Source organism: Corapipo altera, unplaced genomic scaffold, assembly GCF_003945725.1.
Source record: "Corapipo altera isolate COAL_440 unplaced genomic scaffold, ASM394572v1 60935, whole genome shotgun sequence".
Taxonomy (NCBI): domain Eukaryota; kingdom Metazoa; phylum Chordata; class Aves; order Passeriformes; family Pipridae; genus Corapipo; species Corapipo altera.
This window is the reverse complement of record NW_020885003.1, coordinates 257,393-282,467: the sequence shown is the minus strand read 5'-3', so window position 1 is coordinate 282,467 and position 25,075 is coordinate 257,393. Positions and strand designations below refer to the sequence as shown.

Genomic DNA, 25,075 nt, shown 5'->3' with positions numbered 1-25,075 from the left:
AAAGAAATGGGTAAAAGGGAAGGAGAAGCATTTCACTTAAACTGGGACAAGACAGCTGGAGATTCAATTTCCTACAAAATGACCTTAATCAAAAGCTTGAGATTTCTAGCATAACTAAATTAGCTATTCTCAGTAAAGCCCATAAGGATTACATCCAAGACATTTCAGTAACTGATCGAATACGGCACTTCTAAAATATTTATTAAGCATTTGCATAACATATGATATGGCTTTAATTTCAAATTTATTAAAAACACACACACAGTCATTTCATACAAAAAACATACCCACAACTATGAGAAATAAGAGCTTACTATGGTTTCCAGTGGAAAAGCAGAAAGTTTCCCATGACTTGTTTTCTTTTAGGCAAGGAAGGAAAGTAATCTAAATCATCTAACCTAAAGAAACAGTATTACCTTGGCTAAATACAAGCAAACACCACTTCTACCAATGTTGTTGTCTCACTGAAAAATATTTGTCGTTTTCCACTCACTCCACTTCCCTCCTAAATTAGTTACTATCTCTTAATCTCAGCTGAGATCCCCATATTTCACCTATCACAAAAATAAATTTTGGGTATAAACACAGCTCTCAGAGGCAAGGCAATCACTGCTGCAGGGTAACAGGAAAAATGTCTCTACATGGTTGCAACCATTTGCCTTTCACCACTTACTCAGAGCAAAGCAGCAAAAAAGTTCAGGTCATTTCCTGACTGGCACAGCAAGTTATAGCAAGATACACATTCTATTAATTTTTAATTGCATTGCTCGCAGACTGAAAGCTCAAAAGGGGAGCATTTCTTTTTAAAGCGTAAAGAAGGGCACTGAAACTGCTTACCTCACTCAGCTCTGCAGGGGAGTCATTTCCATATTTCATAGCAACTCCAGAATTCATGATTAGACTTCTCAGGGCTTGATGATTTCTGCAGATTTCAATGCTTCAAAGCTTTGTTCAACTGGTTCAATACTTTCTCCTCCAAAATTTTTCCATCTGACACATTTTGCTCTAGACAGCCATTTTTACTCCACACTGAGAGTTTAAATTAATGATGCAAGATCTTCTAAAAGAGCCAAACTGGTTTTGACTTCACAGACAATCCATTGCTGTGAGAGACTTGTTAATACTGTGAAGTGCTCAGAGAATTCAGAGAAGAAACTGCTTACCAGGACCTCAGGGCTATCTTAGTCCATTTCCAAGGCGTGCTTCATCTCTGTTGTCTGTTTTATTCTGCTCTTTTCCACAGCTCTGTTGAAGGGCATCTCCCAATGCCGTTGAATATACTCAGAAAAATTTGATGAGCTTCACACAAGTCCACAGAGAAATTAAAAAGAAGGGAGCGCTGCTACAGTCTTCAGTGTTCACGGAGGGAGAAAGGAAAAGAGAAGAAAGCTCCCCTCACCGAGAGAAACCAGTGTTGCACTTCACGCTAAAGTTTCCCCTGCCAGCGAGCCTGGAGTTTAAGTGGTTTATGATCAAACACAGCTGTCTTGCTGCTGGCTAAAGAGTGCATGGAAGGGGCGGTACCAAAAGGAGAGTGCAAGTGGGAGGGAGAGCTAGAGAGAGTTCATTTTGGAACTACAGCATCTCTTCAGCTTTCTGCATACTAATTACTATACAGAAAACTATAGAGCTAAGTAACAGGAAATACCATCTGGATAACAATAAATTGGATTCCTATTTCCCTATTCCTGTCTGCAATTAAGTAAGGAAAACTGGGGTTGTAACGATTTCAAAAGGTCACAGTAAGCCTGAAAGCACCATTAGAACACTGCAGATTTTACATAACAGACTGACATTTTACAAAAGGTTCAGGAGATGCTATGAGAAGGGGAGAAAAAAGCATTTGCTTTCAATATTCAACTACAAATCTAGAAAAATCCTTAACAAGCTGGATTTGTGGACATGCTGCACCCATTGCAAGAACTGATGGCATCCTGTCCCCTTTCTTCCATCCCCTAAAACACAGGGGCAGCCCCACACACTATGTGATGCTGGATTATGATGCACTTTTGGAATTAGAAGTAGGAAATACCCTACTGTGCAGCTGAAATTTATCTTATCATATTAATACAATGTATTATTAAAGTGTCAAATTAGTTAAGAAAAAAAAACCCTAATATAAGAAACAGAAATGAATGCTACACAAGCTGTGGCACAGTTCTTGCACCCTGGTAAAAAACATCTGCATGAGAAACAATGCACTCCAAATGCAGCATTTTGAAAATTATACTGTGATTATTTCTTTCTCCTCTGTTAATCACAGATTAGTATCAGCGTGCAGACACAGGAATAATTCATCCCAATGACAATACAGAAAGTGCCTTAAGAAGCAAGATAAACACACGGATATTGCTCTATGATAGTACAAAGCGGTAGCACTTTCTGGGTCCCTGTCGTTCCTCCATGCCCAGCATCAGGAACTGCAACACTCCTCTGGAGGGTAACGGGAAAGCCATAGTCTCTTTACAAGACATTTGACTTTCATCCTCCAGGTCTCCAGTTTGCTTTAGCTAGTCTGCATCCTGGGGTTTCCCTTGCTCTTTACATGCCCACCTTGCATCGCCTCCATTCTTCATTATTTTCCTCGTTGAGTCCCTGTCCCACCTTCACATTTAATTCTGTCTCTACGTCCAGTGCTTCTGTGTATATTCCTCTTTACTCATCTGCTTTGTTTCCAACATGTTTCCAGTTATGGCCCCTCAAATCCCAGCAACGGGCTGCACTGCTCTCTGCTGGCAGATGGGTGGTGATGCTGGGACAAACTGTGCTGTTCCCCTCCAGTGGGTAGGAAGCCAGGAAGATGCAGACTCCTCCAGACTACAGACTGAAGTATGGAACAGCATATCCACAGCACTGAAATGTGATTAACAGGTTTTTATGCCCAGAAACAAGTCACTGTATAGTCACTTAGTTCACTTTTCACAGATGAGGAAAAACCCCCACAACTTCAGTTCAAAAATTCCTGCAGCCAATAAAATAAATTTAAAATGTTTTATCTTTTCAAAATTATGCCTTCACAAACAGGGGTGAGAGTTTTTTGGTTTTTTGCATCACTACCCCTGTCAACTTTATTTTCCCCTTTATAAACTGCTCTGCTCTGATCTTTGTCCAATTCTGTCACATATATCACAGGTTCACCAACTGCGGGATGAGCTCAGAATTACTAAGAATGAAGTTCTAAGGTTTCCCTTTTCTAAAGGAAAGTCCATATTAATTATGGCTTCAATACACTGCATTTCCCATACTGTATCCCTATACTGCCAAATACTTCCCAGCCAATTGTGAAGAGGCATTCAGAAATTAAAAGTTATGACTTGTTTTCTTCACTTGCCATTGTTTTTCTATTTCGGGCAGATCAGGACATTTCAGCCATCCTACAGAGCAGATAGAGCACATGGTACCACAGATGCATCCCAAGCATGATTGTGCAGGACACTTTTGGATCTGAACTAGATCCACTGTAAACGCGTATGGTGCACAGGATTTTTTCTGCCTTTTTTCTACTCTATACAGTAACATGGTAGAAAGAGACAGAGAGACTGACTGAAAAACAACAGCAGAATTCACAGCTTCAGATATGTTAAGAACATGGAAGATACATGCAGGTACTTTCAGAACAAAGTTTATTTAAAATTTAAAAATTAATTGTAATCCATGTGCAAATGAATGAAATGGTTAAACCAAACTCTGATGAAAAATGATTTTACTTGAACCCCAGCTGACTCCCATTCAAACCTGCGTGCTTGCACTGAGTGGTACAGGATTACACATTTCTCAGTTGGAAAGCATCAACTGTTAACTAACCGATAAAGACTGGCAATGCTTGTTTCAGAATCCTTATAAACTACTGAGGAGGGCTAGCTAAGACTAAATGTAATAATTCTTCTAAAATAGCTACTAATATATCACATTTTTAAAACAGTAGCATCAAGAACATAGTCTGAGCACCTGAAGATATAGAACTTGTTCTTCTGTGAAATGTCATTATCATCTAGCATTTCTCCAAGTCCATTTACTAACTGAATGAAAATGTTACATCACAAAATTAAATTCCCAGACAGACTTGACCAGCTGTCTGCAGGCTGTTTCACCAGTTTCAAATACATGTAAGTGACCTAATACAATAGCAGGGTACTAAGAATTTTGTTGAAGCCAAAGTATATTTTCCCATTGGCTTGTGCCAAAGGCAGATTTCAAAGAAAACAAAGGAAAACCTCAAGTATGCTAATTTTGCATTGCCAGGAAATGAACAGACCACCCTGTGACCCAGTGAGAGAGGTGCCTTTTGGACTCAGTCCTTCTGTTTTGTCTGGCAGCGTACAGTTCGTTCTCTCTCTCCCTGCCTCAGCTCCTTGCCTAGGATAGCAATGCTTCCTTGCTCTCAGCCTTTTTCCTGCCTTCTCTTTTAGTCTCTATAGGCAGGGAGGGGGTTGATCTGGGTATGGGAAGAGGAATCTCTTAACCTACAGATGTACATTTCCTAGTCCAGGACGACATGGTCTCAGTGGATGCCTCAGTGTGTACTATGGTACACACAAAAAAGGGGTAACAAGCAGCTGGACAAGCCTTTCTGTCACAGAGGCTTTCAGGAACAACATCCACCAAACGCTTTCTGTCAAGACAGTGATACTGGCCTGGGCTTCCACTCCCTCCCAGTGCATTCTGATCCATTACTGCCTTTTGTACCTCTAAAGCACTTACGATGCACATACTGCTTGTAGATAAGCACATTTGCACTGATTCTTCCCAAGATAATTTCAAAATTATGCAGCAACAACCATTAGTGTTGCCAGTTTGCTGATTGTTGATTTAATAATCTTATGGCCACTCTATTCCATTTGTTTACTCTTATCAAACTGTAGTGGAAGAAACATTGGCATGTGTCCAAGAATCACAGTGGGTTTTTACTTTTTTGATTGTATCTGAATAATCATTTAGTAAGATTTGCTCTATCACCTGGTGTAAAAGGATTCTTTCAGGACAAGACACAACTCTGTCGCCCTCCTCACCTTACTTTTGAAACTGCCACAGAATATGGAAAACATTAGCAGTTATTTAGTAGTTATTTTACAAGGTTTTTCCCTCATAATATGTCTCAATAATTACAACAGTCTATTTACTTACAGTTACTGGAGCAGGTGTGACACTTGGCACACATGAATATTCCTTCCTTGATTTAACGGCCATAGAGTGAAAACTACAGCATAAAAGCAATTATCTATTAAATATGTATGTGTCATATATTCATCATCATACTGTGCGCCATTTTCGGAGCAGCAGTTTCACTCTGCATGCAACATGCACGATTAGCTGATCACAATTCCAGGATGTATGAAATAAGCCCTTCTCGGTTGGTTCTAGTTAATTAGCTCTGTAATTGAAAAGCAACTAATTGAAGTCCACTGAGCATTTAGTTTCTGCTTGATTGTTTCAATATCATCTCTGTAGTTAAAACATCACCCTGCACAATCCAATACACAAACAAATTACATCTTCAAGTACTGCAAATCTACTACAAACAGTTTGAGTACAATTTTATTTTCCTCTCATTCTTGCACAAAATACACTGGTGTAGTACCAAAGTCTAAATTTCCATGGACAAAATAGTAGCACTCAGAAGGTTAACATGAGGGCTAAACTTGGAAGCAGAAATTCAATACAGTAGTTGGATAATGTTTCCAGAAAAATCTTTATTCAATAGCACTAATGCACTGATTTAAAAGGGAAAGGCTGAAAGGGATGGCAGGTTCATGACACAAACTGTTCTCATTAATGCTAGTGAAGGTTATGCACCTAGGTTGAGAGAAAAAAAATCCAACCTATCTGAAAGAATTGCAAGTAATCTTACACTGAAAAATTAAGCACTCTCTTTGAAGAAAATAGAAGCAAAATTTTCTTCTTTCCTTCAATCAAACCATCTTGATTAGTCTGAAACAGATAACGTCTGGAATAATACAATTTCCAAACAGCACTTTAATCAGCTACTCTCACCTATTCACCCTTCCTCAACTACTTAATCCACTTAAAAAGTTGTATCCTTGACCCGAGCAGTCTCCTTGGGAGTTCACATTTGATCCTTCTTTCCATCTTCCAGTATTTCAAGCCATGAAGCCACTCACCAACCTGACAAACAGACACTTTCATTTCCTATCACTTCATCCAAACCTATCACATTCATTTTGATTCCCTCTGACTCAACAGAGCCTCAGCACCAGATGAGGACAGGAAAAGGACGAGGGCATCAATCTGTGCCTGTTATTTATGTTGGAGACTTGCCTGTGAGGACAAGGAGAGACAACAGCCACTTCTATGCTCTCTTCATGTTGCAGCCCCCTAATTATCATCACTGTTTATTTGCTCCTTGCTTAAAAACATCAACAAGGCCATTCTGTAAACTACAATTCATGCCATCAGACTTCTGCTTAGCTTCCCTTCACAGTCCAGCATTCCCTCAGTTCAATCATACATTCCTCCATTTATTAACCACAAGGTAAATTCGTTCACCAATCCCTACAATCTTGGTAGCCAACTTATATTCCCTCATATTTATCAGTTGTGAACTGAATCTCCTTCAAAAATTGTCACTTATACAAGAAAGATTTGCCAGGACTCCTCTGCTAAGTTTCCTCTGTTTTTCCCCATCTCTAATAGTGAGGTTTCCTCATCTACATTCTCCCCTTACTCCTACACTGGTTGTTTTGTATCTTGTCCTTCATACACTGTCATTTCCAGTTCCAGTCCCCACTGCATAGTCATGACTGTGCCTCTGCAAACATTCAGCTCTTGAAGTGCAGCCCTTGAACTCTACCAAGACATCTGTGTGGGTCAGTCTATAATTATTTTCCCTAATTGTAAGATTCCTCTCCACTATGACTTCCATTACCACTGGCACATTGAACATACAACTTCCTAACCTGGAGTGTCCTGGCACTGAACCAGGGATCGGTGACCATGTAAGTTCCCACGGTGACACAAGGATCCCATTTCCTCATCTGTGGACAAGATCTCCTCTGAATATACATATGTATATTTGAAGGTTTCAATCCACTGAAATGTTCCATTTGAAACATTTTAAGTCAGATGAATTCTGGCAAATGGAAGGCAAGCATCTGACAGACTTGAAGCTCTACAAGACTTTAGCAGGCCTGAACATTTAAATAACAAGAACATCAACTTCACTGAACGTTTATGGGGTTTGGGCAGCTTTAATTTTGGCAGATTTTATAACTAAAATTACTTCAACAATGACATGAGCTGAAATAATATATTGAAAAATTTTGCGAAATCAAACCCCCTGGTTTTCAGCCAGATCTATTTTACTATCAAAAAAATTTATGATTGTTGTAACTGAATTCCTACAGCCCTAATCTAGATTTCATTAATTTGATATATTTCTTGGCTACATAGTTTCGTGGCTGCTTATGAAGATCAGCAAGTTAGTCTACAGATGACCTCTCAACTCCCTAACTATTCAGTAGATACTAGTACTTCTTCATTTTTCTAAAGATCTGGTATTTGTAGGGTTTTTTTCCTCTCCCTGGATAGCAAAACATAAAATCCAAACTCTCTATTCTAACCCTGCATCTGTTTTATAAAATTAATTTTTCCCCTTCTAACTGCTTTGTCATATACCTTTTAAATCTCTCCAATGACATTTTTCCTATACATCTTCCTACATTTAAGCTTCTCATCATAATCTTCAAGATTGCTTTACCTCCGCCTCACCCATACTTCAGCCTTCGTACCTGTTGGTTCCCTTTTACATTTTGAGGGACAGTGAACAACCCTGCTTCAGCATTTATCATCTCTGACTTTCTTATATGGTTTGTTTGGTTCTACAACCCAAAACATTTTTCTCAAGTCACTCACTCTTACTTTAGATTCATGAAACATAATCACAGAACTAAAATCTTTTCTATTTTCAGGCCTCTTCTGGATAGTCCCATACTTCATTAAGTTAAGAAATTACTTGCTCAATATTTCTACAGTTTACTCTCAGATAAGGGTCTATCAAGCAACTAAACCAAATGAATTAACAAACCCATGTCCAAGAAAAAAGAAATCTTGTTTGTTCTGCCTTCCCAATTCAGAATCCTGGCACAGGATACTTCACCATCATAAAAAAACATCTGGCACCCATGTAGTTTCTTCAGAAACAAAGACTTTCCCCTCTTTTTCTATAATGCATGTCAGACAATCAATAGTTATGTAAAAATGAGATTCAAGCAATAATATGCATTTACAATCTCTTTAAAAATTCACAGGGTAGAAAAATTCAATGCCTTTTTCTCCAGTCATTTTCCTAAAATTATAGTTTCAAGCAGGTAAACTAATACAAAACTCAGTGTAGGAAATTACAGATGACTATTTAGCTTAGAGGCACAAACCTCACTTGGGTATGTCAGTGGGGTTCTTGTTTCACTATGAACTCTTCATAGAACGGACACTGTCCTTCCTGAAACACAAAGTTTACTTTGCATCCTAGCAGGATGAAAAGTGGAGTTTACCAATACACTGCAGCATAGCTACTATCATAAACTGTCTCCCAGCTGAGAAATGACAATGCAGTTTTCTAGCCCAAAATGAAGCAATCATGCAGGAAACAGTTCTTTTTCACAAAAAGCAGACACAGTAAGTACATGACCTGTGCAGAAGTACCCAGCTCCCATTTTCTCTGCACTAGAACCAAAATAGTTCCTCAAAACAGCTCTGCTGACAACCATACAGTCATTTTAAAAACCACCACGACACAAAGAGGAACAGGGTGTTTGAACAGTCACAGCATCCTGTGCTGCCTCAGGTCAACTCTGCCAGGCCTGAGAGCAGCAGAGAAACAAGTCCAAAGAACCGGAGCCCCTTGATAATTTAACCATGGCACTGACACGGGACCCCTGCTTTTCCTGACTTGGTTGGCAGGATAACAGTTGCATACTCCATTATAACTAACCTAGCACTAAACTGCAAAAGCACTTGGGGACCATTTTCAACTCTGCTCTGTAGTTAAGATTTTTATTTCATTATCAAAATTCCTGTATTTCATGAAATCAAAACATAAGGGTGTATGTAGTGTGTGTATAATGAATGGAGAAATAACTCATCTTGTCTTTTTAATAAATGAGGATTCATAGAAGCTCAGCATTGCCAGCTTCAACTAGGTCAAGTCAGCAGTTCACATTCAAGAGAACAGGTAGAACAGCTGGTAAGAAAGAAGACCCTGTGGCAAAAGCTACATCTTTCTGGTACACCAGAATCCATGAGGTTAATGTTGCTTCAACTTACTAATCCTGGCCCTCAGACTCAAATTGCCAGTGCCAAGTGAGATAATAATATTAATACTATATTCTGTACAGCTGTGTGCAGTGGTGTGGGGTAAATGTACCAGGTGAATTATTCTTCATTTCAGACAACTGGAAAAAAAAAAAGTTTGGGAAAGTAAAAACACCTGAACATCTGCAAAAACATCTGAACACCTGCACTGGAGCCAGAGCTCCCTTAATTACAGCAAACAGAATGGGATAATAAGGGCAGTTTCTAAGCAATGAAGAGGGAAGTTGCAACTTGTGACTAAGTTAAATTAGACGTTTTGAAACTTTGAATTTAAGACCTTCAAAATATCTCCTACACACACTTGTTAAGACCCCCTTTCCTATAGTACCCGACTGCCACATGACAGTTCACATCATCTACTTACAAACACAGAATTAGGTCAAAACCCATCACTCCATGCACTTCAACTTGTCATATGCTTGTCATATGTCACGTAAAAGATCCAGTTAAAAGCCTCAGTCAAAAAGGTCTATTAACAGGCTGCCTGAACAAATGTGACCTGTGCTGACACCCATCAGACTGTGCTGTGATCATCTCCAGATGGAAATAGTAACAGAATTAAAAAAAAAAATAAAAAAAATTGCCATTTGCTCACCTCTATGTCTGTCACAATATAGTAAATTCAAAAGACTGAAAAATTATATTTCATATAAAATAGATGAGTCCTAGCAGACCTAATCCACAGTCCATTTTAAGAGAAAAATTAATAACTGAGCATTGTTTTAGAAGGCTATGGAGAGAGGAAGAGAAGAAAATGGGACAGACTTTGCTTGAAAAGGACATACTAATATTAGTGAGTTCTAAAACCATAAAAGCTTCAGAAATTAAATGAGAAATTTTACAGTAGATTCTCATTAACAAGGACACCAAACCAAAGTAGCCTACAAAACAACCATGGAATTACCTTTCACAATACAGTTCTGTCTTCAGACTTCCTTGATACTTTTCCTTAAAAGGTCATTTCCCAAAAGAAATACCTGTGTGATTTCCATAGAACTCACATTTAATTTACATCTGATGCCTATAAATTAGCAACAGAGAAAACTGTTCATATTTAGAATAGCTGTAAGAGCATGCCTAGACTGCCACAAATCTCTAGGAAGCCCTTTTTCTCCCATCCCCTGCAAAAGTAGTTTTGCTTTCTTTTGCAACTAGACAATCCTTCCTGTTTTTAAGGAGTCGATTTTAAAATCTACATTTACTTGCTTAGTTAAAATGAGCCAAAAATGTAGGTTAAAAAAATCACAGTACACATATGAAGTGTACAACTTTTTGAGAGAGTGAGCGGTATGGCATTTTTAAGCAGTATAATTATTCCTCTCTACACACACTAATATTACTGTGACTTTTGCCAAATAAAAATTTATCTACATAAGATGAACAACCAGACATCCTTTACCAGTGGATAATTGAATCATTTGAGACTTTGTAAGGAAAGGCTTTTGGTTACATAGGCACATGCCCTACTAGTCATACAGCAAAGAACACTAGCTAGCTGTCTAACAGTCAAGCTAGAAGGTAAGGTGGGAAGTAGCAGAATAATTGACACATTATTTGGACAAAGAGATTAAATTCAGCACTTTGAATTTGATCACAGAATGTCATGTGTGAATATACACCACATACCAAGCACCTCTGAGATACTCTCCTGCTGAAGTACTAACTACATTTTATTAAGGCACTACAAGAAATTATTATATGCTCAATAACATGACAGAGGTATGGAATTTACACGTAAATCACTAAATTTACATTTACATGCACCTCAGAGCACACAAATGCTTATTGTGACTGAGGATGAAACAGCCCATTAATACTGTTTCAAGCAGTTATCCAGAACTAGCTGCATTTCAGTCTGACATAAATGTAAACATAATGATAATAGTAAGTGTGTTCTTTTATATACAAAAGCTATTAATATAAATAGGCCACAGAAAATTAGGTTTGTCTGATTAAGGAGCAGATCAAGGTGGGAAGGGAAAAGCCACCTGTCCCTGAAAAATGCAATAGCGACTTTTAGAACTATCGCTCAGTATAAACTATACCAACGAAAAAGAGTAGCCTTCTCAAAACAGTGCTTCTGTCTGTCATAACTTGCAGTTCAATGCTCTTCAGCAGGAAAAATTAGCAATGCAAATATTCACTGACTCTGACTTATGAAGAGGTTTTGCAGTAAGAATATCTATTTTCAGATAACATGATGCTTCCTGAGATTAAGACATTAAGTTCGCATTTGCAAGCAATAATATTGAGAATCTAATGCTAATACAACTACATGTTGACTTGTAACGCATATTTCCAGTTCAACTTAGTATTTTACAAACTTTTGAGTTGTGTACTCAACAGAGGTGATATCTGCACTTGGCACAGAGAGTCCATCGTCAGAACTAAATCTGGTTTAGTTGTCTTAATTCTGCTCTATGTAAAGCACATCCTTTCACACAGATGCATGAACAAACAGTCTATTCTCAAGCCCAATGAAGTCTTTAGGACCTCTAGATGAGGAAAAAACATGCGCAAATCAGACAGGAATAGCTGAAGAAGAGCATATACCAGAGCAGTTTCAAGAAAATGTATTAAGAATATTTTTGTATTAGCTTTCTGGTTTTTTCACAGAATCACAGAATATGCCAAGTTAGAAGGGACCCACAAGGATCATCAAGTCCAGCTCATGGCCCTGCACAGGACCATCCCCAAGAGTCAGACCATGTGCCTGAGATTATCATCCAAATGCTTCTTTAACTCTCTCAGGCTTGGTGCCCTGACCACTTCTCTGGGGAATCTGTTCCAGTGTCCAACTACACTCTGAGGGAAGAACCTCTGTCCACCTTCCAACCTAAACCTCCCCTGACACAACTTCAGGCCATTCCTCAAGTCCTGTCACTGGTCACCACAGAGAAGAGATCAGTGTCTGTCCCCTCTCTTCCCCCCATGAGGAAGTTGTTCTTGATGGAGACATTCCAAAACCAGCTCCTCTTGAGAGGAGAAGTGCAGATTTGGCAGGTGGAGCAATATGCACCAATGCCCTCTAACCTAGACACACCCATCTTGCATTGACAGCCCTGCACAGGATAAACCAGGATTATGCCCACTTTGTCGCTGGCCAGACCAACGAGATGCTGCAGGAAGTAACGCAGGCAACTCTGTAAATAAGCCCTTCTCTCTGGCTAAGAACAACCACATCTGTGGCTGCTTTGAGGCAGAAACAGCAACACAATCTTTTAAGCTGTGGTCATAATGAAATTCTACCACTCAGTTCTCAAAAATACAGCTGTACCCTTCCACTATGCAAGTCAACTATATTCTCATCAAATCTTTCTAAATGTTTCCAACTAAAAAAGCTCTGGCAATGAAGGTGCAGTCAAAGAGAGGTTCTTTGGAAGGAAAAATCAGAGATTAAAGGATCCTGGATCCCTTCAGACGAGGGACTAGATAGTTAAAAAAAACCAGGTATCAACATGGGGTCACATTTTAAAATGTAAATTCTTGGTGCAGAGATTTTCTCAGCAAACCAGAGATATTTCCAGCTAAAAGAACAGAGGTCCGAGATAATATAATCATGGCAAATGAAACAGACCCAATGGGTTCTGTTTATGTAAATGTAGCTACTTGTGACAACAAATAAACTCATCTTAAAACAACACTGAATTTAGGCAACAGAAACCAACATTAAGCACAGAAATATGCATTACCATTTATATGTACACCTTGTACTAAAAAAAAAAAATCAAGTCTATTTTAACCACATGCAATGAGAATAAGAAAAGGGAATTAAATATATCTTATTGCTTCGGCTTATTAAACTTCACTGGAATTCTAATGTGAAATATGCTTGCCATGTTGAGATAGTGCCTGTGCAATGTTTTCAGAGAACAGCAATATTTCATCTCTTAGAAAAGAATACTATCCCTCCTTATGGTACTGTAGGGTACAAACCAAGATCCCATGTTTATCTGGGAAGTGAACAGATCTGACTTGGCACAGATCAGCTGTTTCACTACAGTTGTATGACTCTCCACATTAGTGATCCTTGTCCAGCTTTGAAGATTCAAGTACATACAAAAAGCAACAATCCAAACATCCACATGTACAAAGAAATCCTTTGAAATACCTGAATTCTTTTCTATCCATGAAGAAGATTTTAATTATTTACAATTCCCCAACACACATACACACACACACACACAGATTCCTATTGGCACAAATAGGTACATCATCAGTAAGTGGTGACACGTCATATTAAAGCTTAATACTTTTGTCATAAATAGTGGTACCAAGGGGAAGAGCTATAAAGAAGAATGTGTTCTATAGAGACTACAGAATAAATTATTCTAGTAAACCAAAAGCTGAATCTGAACATGCATTAATAAATCAAAACATATAAAAATGATGCGAGATGGACAGACAAAAATACAAGCAATGAGTATAAATGGCTAAATTTAAAACAGCACTTTTAAAAAAATTGTATCACTCCTGTGATGAGGAATAATGATTCGGAGCAGGTATTATGTTGTGATAAAACTCTGTAAAGCTCTATGTTGACAGGATTTAAAAAATGCATTTCAAAAAAAAAAAAGCATTTAAAAAAAATCCCTATATAAAAGCTAGGCAAAGTGACAGTGGACTGATGTTCATTTAGCTTTTGCAAATGGAAAACCTATTAATATTAAGGGCAGATGGAGACCCTCTGTCTTGACTGAGGAATATAATCTATGCTGTAGAAGTACATAATCACCACAACGATGTCTTTAGCTTGACTGCACAGTTTAAAATCAAAAGAAGGTTAAAAGAAGGTGGCCAGAAAGAAACCCAGGACATTAAGTAACAAGAACTCACACTTGATTAATTAACTGAATTCAGCCTATAAAAATGGGAAAGATGAGATCTGTCATTTCTGAGAATGAATGCAAGGGAGCAGCTTTGCTTGTTATTATGGCAAATGCAGGTTGGTAAAACAACCTTAGAAAGAGACAGAGAAGGAAGTACCTATATTAAAATCACAGCTATTTGAAGGCTGTGTTTATCTCATTAAAGAGTCTAAATTTAGACTGCAGTAAGCATGCCCCATAGTATTAAAAATTGTGGAAAGATGAATAAATGTAAATACTGAAACTCAAAGTAAATCATTCTCTCCATTTTCTCCTGTTCCTTTCTCTCTCCATTTTAATAAATCCAAAGCAAAAATTTACATATGACCCATGACATCAATGCTCAGCAGGAGTCAAATGAAGATGTTATTGTATTCATCTACATATAAATCAGAGACTGCTGATTCTACTATGGTTTTAAAAAGCATAGAAGGAATACTTTAAAGTAGAAGTATAACAAATGCTGGTTAAAACAAATATCAGGCATCTTTCATGATATTAAGCATAGAAGGAATTTAGAGATGGGAACAAAAAGAAAGCCATAAAACCTGGGGATCTTTATTTCTTATGAGCCTTCATCATTTTTATTTTTAAGATTCCTACATGTCATAGCAATGTAGTAGCCATCACGCTGTGCATTCTTGAGTAATTCTGCACACCTGTGTCTTATAACATCATTTCTGAACCATCATCATCCACCTATTAGCAGATGATGTTTCTTGCCTTGATGATGAGAACATTTAAGATACTGTCAATTTTCTTAAATTCTTTTCTTCCTTGGTTAATTTTTAATGTCTATATATTTTTACTCTGTGTATGGAAACTTAAGGTCCTATATAAGTTCATGTTCAGGAACTTAGATAAAACTAAGAATGCTTTTTGAAATATTTTCAGGATATTTTCCATCATTTTCTTTTCAAATAATGTGGCTTAAAAACATTGATTTTCCTTTGTTGTCAGCAATCATTTCCATCTAGGATGTTGGACTAAATGACCTCCTGAGGTTCTCTTACAGCTTGAATTATCCTATGATACCATGAACTAGGAGTCTATTTCATCAACATGAAGCATGCCAATGAAGAGTCATTTTTAAAATTAGAAATTTTTCACTTTCATTTTAGTATCTTTCATTTCTCCACTTAAACTCCCATGCAACATGAGTTGGAAACACGCAACAAAATGGGTGGCATTTTATAAGAAGCCTGGGCTAAAATTAAAACACAAACTTGATACCAACACACTGATGGGAAAGCAAAAAATAAGGCCTTACTCCTTCAACAGTGTCATCCAAAACATAGTCCCATACTAGCCACCATGAAGAAAATTCACCCTGTCAAAGCCAAAACCAGCAGAAACAGTTATGTGCTTTTTAAAATGAAGAATAGCACTTGACTGTAGAAATAAAAAAGCACATTGCTAGCACAGCAAAGGTTTAAAACAATTACCAAACAATTTAGTGGGCAGTAATGAAATAACCTGGGACAAATTTTGCTGCACAACACCTCTGAATAATCTGACACTATACTTAAAATTAATTGGTAGGAAGTTTTTAGACACAAATCTTCTTCTGTTAAAATTGTATAAATTAGGAACTTCAGTTTGGCCCCTCACAGATTCCCACCTTTTTGATGCAACTCAGTTATACAAGCTTCGGAAATATTATGCACCTACTAAGTGCTAAAATCACATTAGTTTTCTGGTAAATAAAAGGGAACAACAGTGCAGTACTGTTTCCATCAGGGCTCAAAGGCTCTAAGGCTGGGATTAATATGCTTCTTTGAAAAAAAAAAATTCTACAAAACTTAAAAGCAAAGGGCAAATGCACTTACAGTGTTGGCAAGTTCTAAGTAGCTTCCTCCAACAGAGTTGCTAAAATTTGAAGCCTGAGCTAGAAGTCTTTGCAGAGCAGCCTGTTGAGTCACATTGCTTCCACCATACTCCAACACCTTTTGTAGTGTAAAATGACTATGGAGGTCCGGACTCTGAAGGTCTCTTGCTCCTGAATCATATTCCCAGCTTTCTCTGGCTCCTGATAAGGCACCTAAAACGCAGAAATGGAAAAACATTCTAGTATGGACTGTGTATAAAGAACACACAGAATCACAGAATATCTCAAGTAGGAAGGGACCTGTAAGGATCATCAACTCCCTGCTCCTCAGAGGACTACCTAAAACTAAACCACATGACTAAGATCATCATCCAGACGCTCCTTGAATTCTCCCAGGCTTGGTGCCGTGATCACTTCCCTAGGGAGTCTGTTCCAATGACTGACCACCACCTCAGTGAGGAACTTTTCCCTAACATCGAATCTGAACTTCCTCTGACACAGGTTCGTTCCCTTTTCTCGTGTCCTGCCACTGGTCACTAGAGAGATGAGATGAGCACCTCCCCAGTCACTGCCCCCTCTGAGGAAGCTGTACACTGTTAAGGGGTCACACTCAGCCTTCTCTTCTCCAAGCTGAACAAACCCAGTGACCTTAGCTGCTCCTTCTAAGACTTGCCCTTGAGATCTCTCACCATCTTGGTGTCTCTCCTCTGGACACACTCCTCTAGTTTGATGCCCTTTTTTTGTTGAGAAGATACACTGTTAACACATGAATAACCCTACTTGTTTCAGAAATTAAAAAAGCAAACAGGTCCACCACCATTATTGCCTATCTTGCATATGCCGACAATGTCAGAAAAAAAATAAATTAAGATTTCCAATACACAGATGATTTACTAAATTACAAGATCCAGAAGGAAAAATAAAGGCATTGGCCTATGTTATTTAGTACAGTGTAAAACCAGTGTAATTTACAACAGCAAAGGACCATTGAATGAGTATGTTACTATGTCAGATTGAAAAGCAGCTCTGATCAAAGAGCAAAAGAGGAAAAACATAATTTGCCTCTTTTTGTTTACCGAATACCAACACACTAAGTGAATCTTTTAGTCCATCACTTTTTATGTTAGCATTGCCTTTCTTATTAACTCAGGATTGCTTGTTTCAATTCAAGTTTCAGACACATCAATCACAAGGTGTTTGATTATAAATTGATTCCATAATATGATCATGTAACTAGTGACAGACAATGAATGCTACAAGAAACCTCCTGTATCATGAAGCTGTAGGGTTGCTGTTTCTGCACGTATAATCCTTTCAATTCCCTACAGCCATGGACAGGTTTAAACCATAAAACAAATAGAAGGAAATTTTCTTATTTTGTCAGTTATTATTTCATCCCTGGGTGCTTCTGATTCTCATAAAACAGTCCTTTTAAAATCTTGTTAAGTTTTAGATTCAACCACTTCCTATGGCAAAATATTCCACAGTAGGCACTAGACTATTTAATAACGCTGGGCAGTACTGTAAATTTTCATATATAGCATAATGAAGATTAAAAACAAAAAAGTGACTTGTTCAAGCATACACTCTAAGTTAATAGAAAAGTCAGAACAGAATACAGAGCTACAGACTAGATCAAAACTCTAAATCCAACATGCAATCATCAAAACATGAGCAGTTAGCTGTAATACCATCTTATTATTTTGAAAGCTTTTCCCTTTTAGGAGCTAGTTTTCTCTCTCAAATATTACCCAGCATCCTGAGTGCTTACTAATCAGTGGTTATTATTTATTCACTACATTACAGGGAGAAACAATAAGCTATATAATGAACTATTAGGTGAGAGTCTCCTCCTCACCAAGGAAGTTGAAGATGCAAAAATGCAAACAGAAAACTAGCTAGAAGGGAAGCAAGGCAGCAACTGATCTACTGCTTCAGGTCAACACCCTAACACTCTGTAAAGCTGTTATCCATGAAAAACCAACTTAGGTTTCCCTGCCTTACTGTAAGGCAAATACACTAGTCCTGAAACATGTAAGTAGAAAATAACACACAACAAAAAATAATTACATTTTATACTAATATAATTACCATGATGCCTTACCACAAGTACCAGTAGCAATTAAAGATTAATTAAATTACTTTTACACCAAGAGTATGCACCACTGTACTGCATCCAGCTACATGCTGCAGAATCTCCAGGAGACTTGAGCTGAGATGTTGGTACCAGCAGTATTTTACACAGTGGGAAGTGCACTATGACTATGCACAACCTTAGGCATGTCTGCCCTCGGGTGGCTACAGCAGAGCAAAAAGCTCAGCAGCCCACAGAGCTGAAGCAACAGAAATGTCTCAGGCTTCCACAGGAGGCAGAGGATCAGTTCCATCACTTTCAGGCTTGACAAGAACATGGGAAACAATCCTGTCTGGGCAAGCATAGCCTCAGAATTAAGAGAGGTGGTTATATCATATAGATATCCCTCCATTCACAGAGCTAAACATGGCACATATTTCAACAGAGTACAGGCACCACATATCTATTACTGAAAAAACTGTTCTGCAAAAGAGCTTTCACATTTACACAATTAACAACCACTTTGTTGAAGATCCAAGTGGCTCTCATAGATTGTGCCATCTGCCATCAGATTAGAAGCACTTAAAACACTCAGCTGGCACAGAAGTCACCTGTCAGTCACAGTGGATCAGGAAAGACTGGGTTTTTATTACTGTATTGTGACCATCTTTAACCCAAGTTTTCTTAAAAGTTCATCTCTTTACCCCTAATTTAAAACATACATACTAAAAAAGGAAGGAGAGGTGACTTTTACAAAGGAAGGCATTTCCAGTACTTTATTTTGGGCTTAAGCATAATCCCTAAATTTGCCCACTGTGTTCCCAACAAATTCCAAAACTCTGGCTGCTAAGATGCTGTCCTGAATTACACACCTTTCAAGTCTCAGCTTTGCAGGGAAACTCTGGAATTGTCAGAACTGAGATTTCACTTGTAACTGAAAATTCAGTCAGGAATGAACAAACAACTCTTGTATCTTGCTGTGATTAGCACACAATTCTTGCCTTTACAATAGTAAACAGAAATAAGCCATAATTGGATATAATGGCACACAGCTGATAGCTGATAACTAGGAACCTAAAGCTAATAAATCTGTGTTCAAGATTAGACTTTACAGAACTACACATTTTTCTCTGTTCATCTGCACTTCTGTGAATAATATGAAACTTAAAATTTTTGTATTAAGTGAAACAAAATTATTACTATCACTATTAAAAAGAAAAAAAGAAAGAAACAAAAAAATTACCCTTGTTTCAGCCAAATAATATAAGACTATATAATTGTTTTCAAATTATATAAGTAACATTTCAATTCCAGATTAAGAAAGTTAAATGAATCCCTTCTGGACTGGATACATTGGACTTCTGTAAATGTGCAGTATAAAGGCTTCTGATTCTACACAAGCTTCTATAAAACTAGTCCTTTAGTGACTTCCTAGTATTACCAGCACTTGACTATCTTGATTGTAACTGATAATAGGTGAAATTCATGTTATAGCAAGTATTCAGTACCTAACAGGAACTTTTATTTCTATCCTTTTGTAGAGTAGATCAGTAGAGCATTTAAGTATATGTGGGTCCACTAATTGCAATCAAATCAATCACAGTAGGACAACCTAAATCTTGTCTGAAGCATTTACTCAAAGAATTTTTTCCTTCTGCAGGTTTTCCTGTTATAGAACCATAGAATGGTTTGGGTTGGAAGGGACTTCAAAGACAGTAGGCAGAGACACCTTCCATTAGACCAGGTTGCTCAAAGCCCCATCCAACATGGCCTTAAACACTTCCAGGGATGGAACATGCACAACTTCTCTGGGCAACCTGTTCATATAGTTAGCTTCAGCTCTTACGTATTTACTCGAAATTATTTAGATTTTGACATATCATAGCACATTTAAGAAAAACAAAGGACAGTTTAGTTTGATGCCATATAAAAGATTCTATAATCACAAATAAAAGTTCAGTTTGTGAACTATACCAAAGCAACTGCAATCAATTCCCTTGACAAATGTCACTATGAATAGCGTACCTTGCCCACCTGCACAGAGACTTCTTCCTAGCTTAATCTTCCTTTTCCACCTGCAAAGTTCTCAGGAACAGCAGAGGTCTGTGTTCTAGTACTAGTGTCACCCTATGATACTGATCTGAAAGAAAATGGCATTTCATCTTGTCTACCAACAGTTAACCTTCTGCCTAGAAGGCTTGTACTCTGCAACAGAGAAAAATATGCCTACCATAAGTACAAGACTACACACACTGCCAGGTTTTTTTTTTGTTTGATAAAGGTTAACTTCACCAGGCTATGCTGATGGACCAAGCATTATGTGATTTCTTTACTGTTCACAGAATAGAAAAGATAAACCACCTGCATGGTAGGTAGGGTGTTGAAGATGTACTAGTTGCTGAAAGGTCTAGGATATTGGGAAAAGTGAGGTACTGTAAAAACTAGCCCTGCAGCAAATGAGCAGACTTAAATGAGTCTGACTTGTGAATGGCAAACATGAAGACACCTGACAAACATTAGGGCACAACCAGCCAGGTCACAGAGCTTTACCCCACTCAATGAGGAGGGTCCTAGCAGAGATCCAGTCTGATCTCTGTTCTCCACAAGGTATCCATGACATTTAGTTACTTAAGCTTATTTGCATTATCTCACCAGAAGAATGGCTGTTTCTCAGCATTACTTTGTTAATTTTTCATTCAACAGCTAAATTGTGACAACCTATCAAAAAGAGTTGGAATTTTGAATGCTTACTCTATTATTCAAGGAAGGCAACAGGGAGGTTTGTGAAAAGCACTGACTACTAACTAAAGCTCCCTACGAACTTCAGTAATAATGCTTTTGGTAATACATGCACTGAATGAAGGGGATAATGGACAAAATGAACAAAGAATGGCCATTTTGCACTTGCTAGTCAGCTGAGTAAGACATCAAACAGTAGGTCTATCTATAAAAAAATGGGGGTGGGGCAGGAAGCAAACAAGAATTGAGACTAAGTCCTTGGATATTTGGACAATTCAAGTCCTGTAAGCTGCTGCAAACATTAAAAATACCAAATGCACTTTAAAGAAAAGGCAGAAGTTGAAGAGAGCTGTGGTTGCTCAAGCAACATATGAAGTACAATAAATCAAAACAGCTGGAAAGAAGTTATGTTCCACAGAGGGATCTGCTTTTATACTAAGCCAACCTGACTATAGAAGGGAAAATTATCACATTTGGAGCTTATGTCAACTATTTTCATTGTTTTCTACAAAATACTCCCATACAGGAATCAGACCAAAGGCTCTGGCTTCACTGTACATGGCTATTAGCGGGCAGCCTGACAGCTAGAGGAACTCATTTAACAGCAATCATGCTTTAAAGCCTGTTTATTATTTTGCATCAGGTATAAAACAATATGAATGATGGCACAGCAACAGAGTGATGATGATAATAACAATAACTGATCCTCACATGCACCTGTGGGTGAGAATGTTTATTAAATACAGAAATCTGTCTGTTAAACATCCCTTACAATTTCTAGGAGAATTCAGAATAAACCAGCTTTTCTTTATTTGGGCAGGAAAAAAAAGAGTTTGCAGATACATATTTTTAAAATGGATTCTCAACTCAGTATTCAGTCGTAGAGAAAGTTTCCATCAGAACTTTTTGCAACACTTGTCCAGTGACCTAGAAGGAAATAATTGCTATGGGAGAAGCACTAATGTGAAATGAGTCTCTATGGGATCAGTATCTAGGTATTGTTCCTCCCACCATACCCTCATCTGGCTTGATGAACACTGCATAGAAGATACAATGTTAAGCTATGTTATTTCAGTCCTTTCTTGTTAGGTTTGGAAATGACGATAACAAGCTCCAAGAGAAGTAAACCACAGCTATACCTTACCCTGACTAAGGCAACTTACTCACAGGAGAAATCTGTTTTATAAAATTAGATCTAAGAGGAAGATTGAACCACATCAATCATTTCTGCTCTAAAAGAATTCTGTCAACTCACACTTCATCTCCCCTCTGCCCCTGAACTGTAAGTTGTAACATTTCTATTTTCTACTCGTATGTTCATTGAAATTATCACAGAAGCTCAACTGGCTTTCAGGTTCACTGAGGTATTCTCAACATTGGTACATTCAGGATTCAGGAATTCTGGAATATTGTGCTGCCTGACACTATGGGGTATAATTATAGCATAAATTCGAGAAGTACTTAAACATACCTTTAGAGAAATTAGAACAGACTGAAGCATAATCAGCACTTTTACTTACCAGAGTAATGCTAACATATCGGGGTTTTTTAGGCTTTTGGGGTTTAATTTTTTACACTCCATAATATATTTTTCAAAGCAGATTTTTACCAAGTATAAAAACTACGTAAAATCTTGAGAAAAATAAATTTAATGCCTACAGGAAAATTAGGACAGAGAAAAGAATAAGCTTGCCAAGAACAAAACCATGAAATAGACAATCAATCAGAGTTTATAGCATTGACTCAGAAAGTCTTAAGAAAGTAAAACATTTAGTGATATATCTAATTAAAGTTTCTTTCATTACGATTTCCCAGTTATGCAACCCAGCTTTGTAGAGGAAGAAGCTGAGTTTGTAAAACCAGTAGTCCAAATAGTATATAATAACAAATGTTTGGAGAATTTTAGTTAACAGACCTTCTTCAAATTTATTTCAGCTACTGTAGAAATGCATACGTGTTTCATGTGCATATCATGGTTTCAGTACTTGCCAGCAGACTGGCATTAGCCATATAGGACCCGTCTTTGAATCTGAAATGATTTAATGTTATTGTTGAGACATAACAATCATTTCCTCTATTCAGAATGACTTCTCAACAGTCTAGAAACCAAGGTCTCCTAGAACCCAGTGCTGTTTCAGCACCAAACTAAATTTTGCCAGAACATTGCTGGCTAATAACTTCATTGTAGTCTGGAACTCAATCTAATATTTCATTTGAAGTTTATAGTAAGGGAAAAAACCATCCTTCCTTTTCCCCTGAAAATTAACAATCTCTAGTAAAAAGGGGTATATATGGTAACAGGAAAAAGAGCACATAAAACCTGAAGTCAAACAGAATCTAGATGACTTTCTAACATACCTTTCAAGCACAAACAGTACACTGTACTTTTGAAAAAAAGTTGGCTTTTTTTGGCAATTTGCAAGCTTCTTCAATTTGCAAGCTTCAACAGTCAGCTTCCTCCCCAATTATCATCCACTTAAGACAATCTCAGTTTGGAACTGACTTCAATACACATGTACCAAAGCAAACAAACAAAACATTCTGAGTTTGTTGACTGTCACTGTCATTTTGCTGCTGTTTCATGAACCATAGTATGTCAGAGCTATACTGGTGATATTAGAAGCAGGCAGGTGAAGAGCACATCCCCACGAGTCAGCAGAGGTTAAGCAAAAATGCACTGAGAGACAACATTTGTTGTACAAAAGCTAAAGCCTAGGATGTATCACAGTGCTCATCTCGAGCCGAACAAAGCATATCCTCTATGAAATCCCAGCTGCAGCCTTTTGGTTTCTCAACTTTATCAGAATTCGTGTAGAAATCATAAACTGAGACTTAACTGAGGAACTGATGCTGTAATCCAGCTCCACACCATAGAGCAAACACAAACCACAGCTCTATGTCTTTCACCACTGGAGCTGACTAAGAAGCATGAACAGAAACAAGCCTGAGCTGCAGTGCTCTATAGAGCTGTGTGGTCTAAAGCCAAAATCTGGGCTAACAATTCTATTGACTCTTGGTAGCAGCAGCTGTCAAGGGCAGTTTCCTGCATTTTTCCTGTAGGCACGCTCTGCCCACTGGGCTGTCTGTCTTCCCCCATTCCCTCCCAATGTTTTAAGCTATTTGGTAATTTCAAGGACATTTGGTAGTGGTGTCAAAGTGTCGAACAGACTAAATTCCTGTAATTTCTACGGAAGGCACAGAGATGACAGACTCAGTGCTCCTGCTGAGAATGATAATGCAATGCAAAGCTCAACCTTGACTAGACACATTAGATCAAAAAAAGAGAAAAGAGAAAAAAACATGCACATACGTGGAAGGAGGTGATCAGGAAACTTCTGCAAAGCAAAAAGAGTTTGTTTCCTATACAACAAAAGGGGAAGCTGTGCTATTCCCAGCTGCAGGATATGAAGAATGGTAAAGACTTTCACAGGTTCGTGCAGACTCAGCACAGTCTCAGTTCTGTAAGACAGTAGTAGAGGAAGGGAGGCCATGCATATGTGAGCAAGTGCAACTATGTCTAGTTCAAAGTTCCTGGACTGAAATTTAGTATGGAAGCATCTGTCGACGAAGAGGTTCAGAGACAGATTGCACACAACCAATTTGATCTGCAAAATGTCCGCTTTATTTATTTATTTAAGCTGCCCTTTTTATACTTTTTCTACACCCCGGCGCGTGATCACTTTTACATTATTGGTTACATGATAGTGTCCATGGTCTAAACATGCTCTACTAACACACTTCTAATTGGATTATTGCAGGTGTCCATGCGAGGTGAAGACATTGTTTACCTCTTGGGACTCCTCCTTAATTTTGGCACAGATCTCCCTTTGTTTCAGAGTCAGAACCTGAAGCCATGATGACTGCACACTTTTCACTGTCTGTGCCCGGCCAGGTCAAGGCAAGGCCTACAGAAATGCAGTTGCTCACACAATTGTGTGAGCAATAAGTTGCTCACACAATCCTGCTCTCTCCACAAGCATCATTACATGATCACTCAGTTCCTACTATCTTCTCTAACCATTTGCTTTTCACCATGCTAGGAGATAGAATACCACTTCAAAATAAACTCTAGTCTAATACAGATTAGGTGTTCTTACATTTTACAAATATTCACACCATGAGAAAGCTCCAACCAGGTTTGTTACCCTATTAGCCACAAGAGACCCCTGCAGAGATGACTTCTATCCCTTGTAGATTCATCAGTGTTTAACATATACAATACATTGCGATTTTAGTAAG

General features: G+C 38.0%; 1 protein-coding gene across 5 annotated transcripts in view; it reads right to left on the bottom strand.

Annotated features, from left to right (window-relative positions):
• MCC (MCC, WNT signaling pathway regulator) overlaps positions 1–25,075 on the bottom strand; it is a 184,968-nt gene that overhangs the window by 135,762 nt on the left and 24,131 nt on the right. For 3 of the 5 annotated variants that reach the window (XM_027667207.1, XM_027667208.1, XM_027667211.1), the window contains one exon: positions 16,025–16,236. In XM_027667207.1, the coding sequence (XP_027523008.1) occupies positions 16,025–16,236 (212 nt within the window). Of the gene's footprint in view, positions 1–837; positions 1,482–16,024; positions 16,237–25,075 lie in introns of those variants that run through there. The other 2 variants (XM_027667209.1, XM_027667210.1) reach the window with 2 other exon arrangements.